The 14,078-nt window shown below is 37.9% G+C and overlaps 1 protein-coding gene across 1 annotated transcript in view; it reads left to right on the top strand.

The window, feature by feature from the left end:
* Nucleotides 1-14,078, top strand: part of MEI4 (meiotic double-stranded break formation protein 4) — an 83,850-nt gene that overhangs the window by 15,507 nt on the left and 54,265 nt on the right. The window contains exon 3 of the mRNA XM_033002636.2: nt 8,085-8,644. Coding sequence (XP_032858527.2) covers nt 8,085-8,644 — 560 coding nt within the window. The remainder of the gene's footprint in view (nt 1-8,084; nt 8,645-14,078) is intronic.

The raw sequence follows: 14,078 nt of genomic DNA, 5'->3' as shown, positions 1-14,078 counted from the left end.
TTCCAAATCAGTTATCCAGGTTATTTTTTGCAAAATGTGTATCAAGTGTGTATTCTCTTCCTTAGCTTCACCTTAAATCTTGGTTTATATTCTTCCTTTCTTATGCAGTGGATAAGGATTTGCTGAACTGCTTGCTCCTAGAATTAAAAAAAAAAAAAAAAAAAAAACAAGAAAACAAACCAACCAGATTCTCTTCCCCTCCCCCTCCCTTTTTCAGAATTAGTTTATTCTTCCTTTTATAGATCATTTACTGTCGAACTTCATCTGCCATGCCCTGAAGTCCCCTCCTGTGTTCTTAGCCTCCATAGTAGCATATAGCTGCCAGCCCACCCTCCCATAGTGTGTCTGTGTGTTTAGGGAGATGGTGAGCTCTGAGTTAGAATGTGATTAATATGAATGTTTGATTTTTATTTTTTTTTTTTTAAACTGTGTCCTGAGGCTGTGTTTGACTTTTCAGGATACTGTGCCCTAAATTCTGCTTCCTGTGTCAAGACATTTAAAGCAACTTGCATCTCTTTAAAAGAGTTTTGTATCTTCTCCTTCACTCTTTAACTTTGTGTGTTTCTTGAGGCATTTAGTTGTACATGTGGAAAAAGGGAGCAATTTCCTTCATAGATTAGCATGAATGAAGACACTGCAGTCTCCTTTCTTCTTGCTGGAAGCTCAGACTTATTGTAAAAACAGGAGCATACAGAATTGGAACCAATCAGCTCATCAACTGAAGTAAAACTGATTATAAATGATACACAACTGCAGCCTTGTTTTGGGCCACAGAATTCATCTGCCTTTTCCCTTTCCACTTCCTTGTAAGTCATGGCTTGGGTGTTTCTAGCTCAGTAGGGAAAGGCAAAAACTCTGGGTGCTCATCTTAAAGCCCTGGCATTTCCTTGGTAGGCTAATAAGGGATCAGATAAGTCCTGCTTTGATGAGAGCAGGAAGAGTGATAGCTAGTCAAAATCTTTTCTGAATAATTTGATTTCAAGCCTCTGAAAGGGCAAAACTCTCTGCCATGACTTAAATAGCTTGTGATATTTCCTCTGCCTGCTTACATTAAAAAGACTGGTAGGAGAACAAAATTGATTTTTTTTTTTTTAAAGCTCATTTTCATAGAGAAACTAGTCAGGTGAATTCAGAAACATACGCAGATTCCTTAGCGAATATGTTATCTGCAGCCTCATAAAGGAATCTTTCTTGTTAGTGGAGGGAGCAGCAGTCCAAATCAGACTGAATAATAATGATAAAAACATATTGGTCTATTAGGAGATATTGCTTCCCTCCCCAGAAAGATTAAATAGTGTGAAATGTTTACAGCTGCCCTGAATAGCACGTAGCAAAGATTTTCATTTCTGTGGCATGGTAGTAAGGTAGAGGAATACAGACTAGAATTTCCAAGTTATCATGGTATGTTTATGTAAAAGCTCTTTCTTCAGGACAGTATGTTTGAATGAGCTACTGTTACAGATCGCTGCATCCTATCACCACTTCCTCCCCTCCCCAGTCCCCTAGTATTTGGCAGGAAGCAAGGAATGAAAAGAACAACAGTTGCAGAGGAATTGTCAGCCTCTGAGGGGTATCTTTGGCAGCTTTCTTTTTCTAGCTTCCTTTTTCCAACGTGAGAGGATTCTCCATTGGACAGCAGTCAACACTTAGTTTGATGTCACCATGGAAAGCACTTGATTTATTTTTTTCTGGTGCTTAGGAATGTGATATTTCTGGATAAAGAGATTCTTCCTCCCTCCCTCTGTGTCCTGTGTTCCGCCCCCCCCTCAAAAAAAAAGGTGGCCTTCTCACCATACATCCATAAGCGCAGCCCAGTCTAACCAAGTATCATCTTGGCGTATTCTCTAGGGCATAATGGTGTCAGATGGACAGTACTTCAAAAATGAACTGTCATTTGACATATTTAGTGTGCTAGTGTACTCCTATGCTTTTACCAGTGGTACTAATACAACTAGGCAGCATTGCAAGTAATGTCTCACAACCTAGAAGTTATTTTATTTTTTTAGGGGGGGAGCAAGAAATTGAAGACAGATACATGAGTTGACAAAAATGAAGTTAAAATGTGTTTAGCACAAGTTTATGGGAATGTGGATCTTGGAATATGGTGATGAGATAAATCTGTTCCCCGTAATTGTAGTGACACAATGGGGAACTTTATAAAAGCTGAACCCTTTTCAGGATAATTAAATAAGTTAATTTGCAATCTGGAAGGAGCACCAGCTGGAGTGTAATGATTCATTGAAATCTCATAGTACTGCTCCTTCCATGGATAACAGGTCTGTTTTGGTTGTGGAAACTTTCTCACTTTGAAAGCAGATGCTGTCTGTCTTATCAGATGGCATTGCTACAGCTGTTCTAAGCACATACTTGGGGCAAAGGGACCCAAGAAGCATCCTTTTCAGATTTCTATCTAAGAAAGCCATTCAGAGGCAAGAACAACTCAATTGTCCCAACAAGAGAATGGGTTTGTTGCTATTTTATAAATTTCCTGTCTAGATCAAGTTCCTGATAAGATGCATAGGGATTTTTAGGTTCATAAAAGCAGGTGGAATTCATAGTTCAGTGCAGAATCATTTCATTTCTTCTGAGTAACAGAATGATAGTTTTGGGGAAAACTAAATGTATATGGTAAAAACAGGTTAAAACGTGTGGCCATGACAATGAGGATCTTCTTGCCTAGAAGTCTACTGTGGGGAGCTGAGGATCAGTTAAATTTTTCTCTGGAAATAATCACAGAATAGTTTAGGTTGGAAGGGGCCACTGGAGGTCATCTTGTCCAACTCCCTTGTCAGCCAGGGCCACCTAGAGCCAGTTGTGCAGAGCCATGTCCAGACAGCTTCTGAGTATCTCTAAGAATGGAGATTGCACAATCTCTTTGGGAGACCTTAACATAACTCAAACTTACATTTGAGTTCTCCAAGCAGATCTTTGTTGTGGGCTTCTGGATATACAATCAAAAAACCCAAATACTTACACCATGTTGTATTCAAGAAAAGAGATGTTTTTAGGAATGCACACTCTAGTTGATTTCTTAGGGAGTCCAGCTCATTTCAGCCTTCAGCTCATTACAGTTGCACCCAGATCATTGCTGTCTGCATTTGCTGATATTTCTTGTCTCTTAGTGAAGCGCAGTTTGTTTGACAATGCAAAGCATTTTTAATGAGATGTAGTACTTCCAGTTCAGACAGGTAGTCTTCTCTTCATAGGTAACATGAATTCAGTTAATATCTTGAAATATCCCCTATCTACTTAGAACTCAAATTTCAGTCATCTCATTGATGTGGTCAGTGTTGTAAAGCATATGTTAGTTTTTCTGTCGTGAAAGCTGCTTGATGAGCATTAACTGACCAAAATCTGTGTGTTCATCATCTGATTATCAATTCTTCCATATCTTTACTGCAAGTATTCATTATTTGACTTGAACTACAAAAGGTTTGTGCTGTCTTCTGCAGAAATCTCTTAAAAATGAATATTTATATCCTCAAAATCCTTCTCAGTTCTTACTGAATTCTAAACATTTAGCTGCTTTATGTAAGCAAAATCCCTAACAAATTGAAGTATATGCTTCTAAGCCTTCTGAGAAGCATTTAAATCCTGGCATTGAATAATTAATTTGAGAATTTTAGATACTCAGCCCCATATTAGTTTCTGTGAAATTATTCCTAAATTGGATAAAGTACGTCAGCATGAAATACCTTAGCTTTAAATAGAAGAGCTTTCTTTTCCAAGCTGGTTATAATGAAAGAATGGAAATGCAGAAGCAAAATGCAGGATACCTGGCTTCTAAAATGTCTTCATTTGGAGAATCCTGGAAGCTTTGTATTGTTTTTTTCATTATTATTTCAAAATGTTCACGTATGTAAGACAATATTTCTTTGCTTTGATATATACAGAAGTTTGGCTTGGTTCCAAGTCAGGACAACAGTGGTGTGCTAAAAACATAGGAGTTTATGAGGGAGGATAGTTTTTTTTTTTTTTTTTTTCAACCAGACACCTTGGTTGTAATGAAAACAGCACAATAGAGAAAGAATTACACATGGAGAAAAGGTAAAGAAAACAATTAACATGTGTGAGGAGATTTTTTTTTTTTTAAGAAGATAATAAACTTGATTCATCATTATGGGAAGTGCACATGTAACAAACCAATCAATGAAGATTAAATGAAGAATAGCATAGTGCTGAAAAATGCAGAAGTGAACACAGTAGGAAAAAATATGAATAATTTCACATATTTTAATTTCCATTTAGAAGTTATTGACTGAACACCTACTCGGAAAGCAGAATGCAGTATCATAAGAGAGGTTCCTAAGATTTTCTCATTTTTAATTGTCTTTTATTTTTTTCTTTTAGAAGTGGAACTGAGCCTATCAATTGTAACTTGAGTTTTAAAAGAGCTTTACATGTCTAATGTCATTGGGTTTTATTTTCAAGTGGTAATCCATGTGTGTACTCACAAAGTGATAGAATACAAACAATGCCTAGTTCTTGAAACAGAAGTAATTTTTGATTTGCAGAGTTCAGATCATCTTTTCACTTTGTTTCTTTCATCTGCCACCTTCAAGCCCATTTTCTGTTCTACAGTCCCTGTTGGTGTTGTAACTGCAGGTATATTAAGCTTTTCAAAAGATTTGAAGGCTGTTTTAAAATTCCACAGCAGTTTCATCAATTGGAGAGCCTTGTTCAGTTTTTATATTTTGAACTACGTATAGCACATGGCCTTCCTCATTCAAACACTGTCTGGTCTGTGGCAGCCATTAGCGCAGGTGTCTGAGAAAGCATCTTCTACCACCCCTGCTTCTGCTACATGGATATTAGAGATGCTGCCTCTCTTATTCTGCATTGGGTAGGACCAGGAGCTGGGTCATTTTGTTGTCTCTTCACAGCTCTGAGAATTCTTATGACCATACTGCTGGCAACAGACATTTGAGAGACAAAAGGTGTTTTCCTGTTCTCATGAAGCAACTGGCTCTTCCTCCTCCCTTTCTTGTCCCTGAACTGAGTCTTTATTAAGGTGACTATTCAGAAGTGAAAGAACTCTTTTGGGAGATGGGTGGACTTTGGTGTTTACCAGAGCTCTGCTTCTTCAGGACTAGCTGAACACTCTCTAGTAAGACTGGCATCTCACTCCCCTGATAAAAGCCTCTGTGTTCTGTGGTTCCACAGCAGTATTTACATTTGAGTTTTTATGCTTCACAGAAGTGCCTGCAAACCTTGCTTACATACTGTACACAGTATGCAAGTCACTCCCTTGTCCCTTGAGGAACTCCTGGTTTTCAAGCCAGACACTTTCTGCAGTGGTGGATATGTGTAGAGGGATGTCAGCTCTTCACCCTTTGTACCCCAAGGCTGTTCTTGTGACTGTATCTTACTTTGCTTGGGGAGCACACAATTCTGATTTTCAGATCAGGATCTTAATGTAGTAAGGACCTAAAGTCCTGAATAGGAAATAAGAATTTAAATATTTCCTGAATCTGATGTGGCATATTTAAGGAGGCTGTAAAACTGCTCATGACCAGATATTTCATTACCTGTGTAAAGGCATTGTAAAATTTTGTGGTTAGTTTATCATGCACACTAAATTTTTATATTTCTAGTTCCAGTATATTTACAGTCAAACGTTCTTGAAATTATTGTTTGAAGATTATTGTTAGTGTGTGGCAGGCTTAATGCTGTTCCTTTTTTGGTTTGTTTTTTTGTACTTGATAACAACACGGTGTTAGCATCAAGACTGCTTTCTCACTTAAATAGTAGGTAAGTAAAAGTGATTAATTTGCCTTCTTTCAAGAGATAAACAGTTGTTTCTAGACATTTTGATGGAAATAATGAGTATTGCCTGATGGGCGATTTATTTATTTTTCAAAAAGATAACTTCCACCTCCTCCCCAAATGACTAGAACATAAAAACGACTGAACATTTTTAAAGCATTTTGTATTATTTGTTGAACTGGAAATATGCTGCTATTGTGGACTTAGTATTACAGGGTTTCTTGTAAACTGATCATGGGACAGGAGTTTGATATCCCAGTGAGTAGGAACCAAAGCATAAAGGCAACATTGTCTCCTATTGGTAGGAGCGTTTCATTGAATATGGTACCTCTTTTATTTGGGGACAGTCTTAAGTTTGGTTCCTATGGATACTTCCATATTATTCTTTTTTTCCCTGTTTCTTTTTTTTTACTTTCTTTCACCTCTGCTATATATTTTTTTTTTTAACTTCAGCAAGAGAATCAGCAAACATACATATGTTTTTTTGCATGTAGTTCTTGCTTTACTTCTTTTGACTTCTGGTGTTATGTCCTCATGAGCAATTTTCATGTTGCTCCATGGGATGAAGAACAAGAGCAAAATATCCACATAGTGAAACTCAGGTGGATTCCATAGAAAGCCTTATTTTCCTTAAACAGCCCCCAAAACAACTTTATTTTTTTTTTCTTCTGGAATATATTTTGCTCAAAACCCTAAGGAGAGAAGATATGAAAGACTGATGTCTATTTTTGCTAGTCAGGCCATGGGAAGTGTGCTTTGCTTCTTTGTTTACTTTCAGAGTTTGGGTATGCAGGGCATCTGGGAACAGTATTAATATATAAAATGCTAGGCTGGCTTTACAAGCCCTGCTTTTCCTACCTCCTGGAAATGTCATTTGATTTCCCTACAGTTAGCCCTTGCATTGTGAGTCAATCAGTAGCCATTCTGTTCAATTATGAGTATGTCTGAATGTTAAAGGCATGAAACTCAACAGTAAGTAAATAAACCAAGTTTCCAGTTTTGATCTCAGTAGTAGTGCCCTCATTGGATGATCTGGTATGTTTTCAGAGACTGAAATAATGGTCAGAATTCATTTTGAAATTGAGTATTTAATGAAGTCTGTACAAACTTTTTTGAGTAGTGTTTCATTAGTGTATGGACTAATGTGGATTGCTGACTACTGATGTTTTCTGTGTTAGAAATGTTTTGTTTTTGTTTTTTTTTTTTAATTTGCCATGAAACATCACATTCATTTCCTGTCAGGCCAAACCATCTATAAAATCTTTATATTCATTTAAGACTACAGACACACAGGAGTATGGTATTGCTTTGGATTCTTGTGGAAAATATGAACAGTATATGCATGTTTTTTAAGAGTGAGAAGAGAAGCAGTTTGTGGCTGTGCTCCAGAAAGCAGGACACGGCCAGGAGTTGGTGAGATGGGGTTCTAGCCTTGCCTCATGGCATGGAGATACTTACCTTTGTTCATCTTCCACTTCACTGCAGTAATCTCTTCCTTGTTTTGATTGTAATGTTTTGGCATAGGTAGCAAGTAGTACAGTGGGAATCTGTTGTCACCTAGTACTGAGTTTACGCCCAGAGGCACTGTTTTAAATGTCTCTAATGTGTGAAATAAGATGAAGGAGATTCTACAATGGTGTACAAAAATAATTTAATACAGAAGGTATACATTGCGTTCACATTAATGTAGTTTGTGTGTCTTTGAAGAAGATGGTATGGGATAGGTGGTGACTGGAGAAATTTTTGATTCTGAATGTTTTTCTATGTTAAATAATAAAAAATTCAAGTATAATGTTTTGTTCAACTTTGTTAGAATTCCTTATGTGACCTGGGCAGAAAGAGCACACGTAAGATTGTATTTGATGCAGTTATAGTAACCAACCTTCAGTGTCTTTTAAAAAGCATTCTGAGTTCTTGAGAATAAAAGTAGTGAAAAATTTTGGGAAGTCAAAAATTTACATGCACTTTTTTTCCCTGGGAATTAATGGAAGTATAGGTGCCCACTTAAATTTTTCATGTGATGTCCACTTAAATTATATATGTGAAAACTTAAAACCATCAGGAATTTCAAACTCAGAATTACTGTTTGTATTACTATGAGCACAAATAGGCACTACCTTCTGAAAGTTTTGACTTTAATTTAAAAGTGTCACCTTCTTCCACAGTTAAATTCTAGTCATGGGAAGTTCTTGGAGAGCAAACATACATATGTATTAAGTGACCTCTGCATGGAAGCAAAAGGAGAAAGGATATACGACACTTTCCATAATCATGTATGTAAGCATTACACAAATGCAACTTTCACTTTTGTGTTTCAGGAAAAACAGAGGCCTCTGCTGAAAATCTTCTGGATCAGGAATGTATAAAACCTGTGAGTTACTCAAGCCAACTAGAAGACTCTGGATGTGATGTCTCTAATGACTACGCATTCGATTCTTTAGGCATAGCTTCTGATTTTCACCAATCTGAGCATAATGTCGATGTTTCTAAACATTGGTTGGAAACACTTCCCCCACTGAATCTTTGCTGCACTAGCAAGGAGGAATCTCTGACTGCTCCAGTGCAGTTTTTGCAACATCTGCTTGAAATAAAAAAACTGTCAGAAGGAGGAATTCTTCAAGCAGACTTCACGGAGCTTGAGAACGATTCTTTCACCATATGTAATTCAGTGACTCAGTTGCTTGACGGACTGACTGTTTTTTACAAAAATCCTAAATTGCCAGTTTCAAATATTCTTACTGAAGCAGTTTGTGTTTTGGTCAGTTTAATAACTGATACTAAATTATCTAATCACGTTTTGAAGAAGTGTTTCAAGAAGCTGGAAGAATTTAAAAAAAATCTAATGCAGATTATTTTAAGAAACAGCAGTGTCAATAGGGTAAGCTTAAAACATCTTCCATGTTTCCTACACCATTTCAGTATGCTGTAATATTCTCCTGTTTTTACCTACTCTTTTTAGTATTAGTTTGTCTTGGTATATTTTGAAGAGCAATTCTCAGACATTTTTGTGACTGCTCTTTTTTGTAACGCAGACAGTAAATGCTCTAAAGCATTTGAAAAAGTTTTTGCTCATACATGTAAGTTCTTCTAGTCTGTTCCTGAGTATAGGACTTAGAAAAACTGTTAAAAAGCTAGGTTAAAACAAGTTTCTAGAAGATGTGAGAGAAAAACACATTGTTTCTCTTGCTATATGAAGTTATATTGCAGATACTCACAAAGTAATGACTATAGAAATTTTTTTTTATTCATTCTTGTGCATCTAGATTAAATATGTTGGTTTGCCTCAGATCTCCCACTCTCTAGACATTTGCAAAGTTGTGTTTTAAAAATAAAGCGGCAATGAGTGAGAAATTCAGAAATAGCATGTCCCCAGCACAAACAGCAAATAGGACTGAATTGCATTTTGTCTGTATTCATCATTCTGCATTGTTCCATGCATCATCTTGTTAGTTTCTTCATTCAACTGAAATATCCCTAGTCTTGTCTTCACATGACTTCCTGTAAGTAATGAATTCCATTGTCTGTTTTAGGATTTTTGGGTTTCATTCTGTCTTTTAGAGTAAGTTGGAACAGACATGATGGTAGAATTGTTTGAGACTTGTATGTACCAATTTAGTGTCCACATGTATGTAACTACACTACCATTATAGTAGATGAAGATTGTATCCCTATAATCCATGGAGCCTAAAGAATGCTGACCAGGTACTAGGTCCATATTTAGGAGGACATCTAAAGTTGCCTTTAGCAAAATGAGAGCTTAGACATCAGCTACACCTGTGGACAGATGTACCTGTTTGTCTTAATATAAAATGAACCCCACCCACAGTGTATTAAGTATTTACCCTAGAATGTAAATATCAAACAAATCATATTACCAAGATTGGGAGGGGTGAGGAGGAAGAGGAAGTGGATGTGCTTGTATTTTAGTTAGAAAGCATTTAAAAAGAAATCTTCATATACTGAAGCTTTTCCAGGACTTGAGCCTTGTGTCTCTAATACCAGGGTGCTTTCTATATCAGTGTTGCCATGGTGTGACTACTTAGTTTTTAATTAGAGGTGTCGCTGGCCAGTGTTTTGAAAGGATGTGAGCATAAATGAGGCGCAGAATCACGACTTTAGAACCAGTAAGGTTATAAAGTAGGTATGTTTATTCAGCGCTGGGCGCATGGGGGAATAACGTCCTCCAAATGCCCTCGCGCCTTGGAGCCAAAAGCGGCTCCTTTTTATTACGTAGAATGTTACATACGTATCAGAATTCTGGGAATAGAGAGGGAATATTACGATTAGTTCCGAGAAATCCTTAAAATATCCCCCAACCCAAGACCCGCCCCCCCCCCCCCCGCCCCCAGCAACTCCCAGGTTATCAGATAAACGGCATGTCTTAACCAAACACAGGGCATGTCCCAACAAGCAATCTTAACAGCCAAAGGGCATATCTCAACCCCCAGGTGCAATGTTTCCTGGGGGGGGGGGGGGGGGGGGGGGCATCTGATTTCCATAGATCATATTTACCATTTGTATGGTATCAGGAATAGTCTTGCAGGTGTGACTCCTTTTATTTTTTTTGTGTGTGATTACAGGATACAGAACAAAGAAAACTTGAGCAGGCATTCAAGGACTTCTTCATAGTTGATGATGTCCACTGTTTCCACCTATTCCCTTCCTCTGCCCAAATGGGAAGTTAATTGATAATTAAAATAATTTTGATTGTAGGAGAGCAACCAAGAGGTTATCCAGAGAGGGATTAGTTGTTGATTGGAGGAACCTGGCAAAGCCTAAGTGAGCGATGTCATAGCCTGATAGATCAGGGATGTTTGAAGTCTGCAAAATGCTTTTATAAATCATTCAGGAAGGGTGGAGTATGTCCACATAATTTGCAAACGGCATCTTTTCTCTGAATAACTTCACTGAAACAGATGGCTTTTTATGAGATGTTTTACATCTTACTTCCACCAAAATATTGATTTAACAGTTGTTCCTACCAGCAGCCATTACTTCAATCAGATTCAAAGAATCTGAAAAATGTATAAATCAATTATTAAGGGATAATTATGGTAGTTGCCAGATTCCTAGGGGAAAAGGGACAGTGTTGTGTGTATTAATTGTGTGAGAAAATGCTCAATTGCCAATTGAGTAGAGGCACCGAACAGCCATCGTGCAGTGGTTTATATCCCTGTCTCCGGACCACAAGTTCCCTCTCCTGATTCTTCACTAGCTGAGTACTACAGAGTGTACAGACTTCCCGAACCGCCTGCCGACACGCCTCTTCATGTATGTGTTCATACCTCACATTCATGGAAATGAACCTTGGCTCTCTCCAGGACGGAGAAGTTCATATGCAAGCATACTAAGACAAAAAGTTCAGAAGTTCAGGTTCCCCAAGCCTTTTGGTATCTCCATCCACCTAAATCTAGTTCCAGGTACTGGGTCATCATGGTTAACAAAAGGACCGCTTACCTTCTGGCCACAGGCTAGGTGTGAATCGCTCCTCCTTCATCAGACTTGTACTGTGAAAACAACGCTCTTTCTTTCCCTTACAATTTCAATGTTTATTGAAAAATCTTTTTTAGAAATTTTGTTTTCTTTAAACTGAATTGAATATGGAAACATAGAATTCAGTATTAGTAGTGGAAATTGTATAACTAATTCTTCATGGGCTGTGTACCAGATATCTCACAGGGACACTTTATGCTTCAGTTTTAATCATCACTGTTTACTCAAGTGGTGATTGAAATATCAAGATTATAGGCTTAAAATAAAATTACCATTAATTACAAGGCTGTCATCTGGAAAGGGTGACAAACTATGAATTTTGGTTCCGGGAGGATGCTTAAATCCCTCCAGTGTGAAAACATTAGGAATTTTGTTGTATCTAACTTTACTCACTGTCAGAAAGCATTTGTAGAGACAGTCACCATTGCAGGTATAGTATTTGACACAACTTTCCTGTTGCCATCCTCACCTATAAAACTGTCAGGAGCTGTCAAGGAGGACAAAGGGCTGTGAGAAACACCTTCAAAAAGTGAACAGAGAGAGAAATGGCTGTGGATTACATTTAATGCCTCATCTTCAAAAGCAATCCCAGCATTTTGCAGAGCAAATTAAATAACTTTAAAAAACCTTTGAGAATTGGAAAAGAGATAATTATCTCTACATTAGATGTAAAGGAAGAAAAACAGCAGAATTACTTGCTGCAACTATTGACTCCTATTGTTTGAGAAGTTTCTAATTATAAAGCACTGGAAGCTGTGGGAACCAGCAAAGACAGGTACTCACAGCTTTTCTGCTTGGATTCAGTTGCCTAAAGCTGTGCACTTTTGTTAGAATATTTGACCTGAAACTCCTAATTGACACGGATATCAAAAGGGAAAAAAAAATCTATCATTTAAGATATGAGAGATAAAATAAACATAAATATTACTTCAAATATAAAACCATTTAAATCAAAGAACTACAAATAAAAGCAGCCTCTTGAATTTCCTTTTTTAATTTTTCTTCTCTCCCTCCATTCTTGGAGAGCAGCTCAGAAGTCTGCACACAGGTGTCAGAAACAGAGTCTTTTGGAAGAAGCCTTCTGGAAATATCTAGAAGGAGCCTCAAGTCATGGCTGCTGAGGGTGAAGCATGATTGCTCTGTGATTAAACCATCTGCTTAAAGATCTGTCTCTGAACCGTCTGCTGGCATGGTCTTGCATCCCTGTATGGCTGCCACAGAAAAGCTTGTGAGGATTCTGTGTCTAATTCTGGTACAGATGAATTGTTGCTCTCATGTTGCAAAATCTATGATAATCACTACTGATCTATGGAGCAAGCACTTTGCTTGTCACCAGTTTTTGTGTCTTCAGCGCTGAGACTCTTGGAGGTTTGTATGGGTGTGTTGCTGTTGGTGCATTGCCTTTTGATGTGCAAATTGTCCATTCATGTGGAGTAACTGCTGTCAGCAGAACCGCTGGCCTATTTATGCAGGTTCTTTGCAAGTCCTGCTTTCAGGCAGCCAGAAGCATATCACAAGAAAATTCTGCACGACTGTTTAGTGCTGGAGCCACTGACTCTACTTTTCAAACGAACTGTTCTCTACTACCTGACAAAACATGGGAAAACGTTTCCAGTGGAAAACTTCCATAGGGGCTATGGTAGGTAATTACAACTCCAGTGGAGTAGAAACTTTGTCTCTTCTCCTCCAGAAGGAAAGCAAGGGAACATGTTTTTTTCCTTAATCTACCCATTTGGGATTTTACAACAGCTGTTTCCATCCACTTCCTCGGGGACGTAGTGCATGTGCATCTGTCCTGCTGCTAGATGCATCAATGGCTCACTGGCACTGACATGTACCAGTTTTGTTGATGTTTGTCTCTTGTCCAGGGTGTGTTGGAACAAGGGTTCATTTCTTCTACATTAGAAAAATGCAGCAATCAGGGGCACTGGGAATTTCCAACTCTATGTACTGTTCAGAATAACACGTGTGTTTTATGATTCTGGTGAATGTTTTGCAGATCTCATTGCAGTAGGGCACTTCAGAGAGGACACTAAAATCCTTTCACATGGATAGCATCCTGGAGTTTGTCTGGAAGCCTTGTGTGTGAATTTGGGCCAGCTGCAGTTTTGTATAGTGTATGGAATTAGCTTTAGAAGTCAAATCCCTAGAACAGAAATTAAGATTATTCATACGTGTCTTATTTACACCTCTCTTTTGCTATGTAAAACCTCAGAACAATTATTATTAAGGAATTCAGAGTCTTGTTTGTTACTTTGGAGACAGAAGAAAAATGCTTATATATCTGGCTTCTTTGAGTGCAGTTCAGCTGCATTCAAATCTGTCATGGCCAAATACAGTCACAGGGTGCTACATTACATAGGATTTATGTGATGTGATCTCTAGTGGTGTCATACTAGTTTATCCACATTGTTGACAGAAGTTCAGTTCACTGGTTGCACTTCTTTTAGGTGGAACTGATACTGTAATCTGGAGCATGGCTAATGCATCAGTTATGTACCAGAAAACCCTGGCCTTCACCCTGGGTTCTGTACAGAGATTTATGTCTGTTTCTTGGACCTCTTGTTTGAAGGAGTTAATTAAAACACTAAAATAGAAGGCCATGGTACATTGCCTTCTGGGTTCTAGAGTAAAGTTTAGCTGTGTGGGGACTCTCAGAAGAGACTGCTTTCTGGTGTCTTCTTCCTGTTCAACAAATACCACATCCATCTGCCCCACTTCACTAATAATCTCTTTCCAACAAGACCCAGAAGGAAAAGAGATGTGTTTCAGTGAACCGTGGTTGTTTGCTTCTTCCCATGCTATGTTTGAAACATCAA

The sequence above is a fragment of the Tyto alba genome, unplaced genomic scaffold, assembly GCF_018691265.1.
Source record: "Tyto alba isolate M040663 unplaced genomic scaffold, T.alba_DEE_v4.0 Super-Scaffold_40, whole genome shotgun sequence".
In the NCBI taxonomy this organism is placed as follows: domain Eukaryota; kingdom Metazoa; phylum Chordata; class Aves; order Strigiformes; family Tytonidae; genus Tyto; species Tyto alba.
This window is presented reverse-complemented; position numbering and strand designations above follow the sequence as displayed.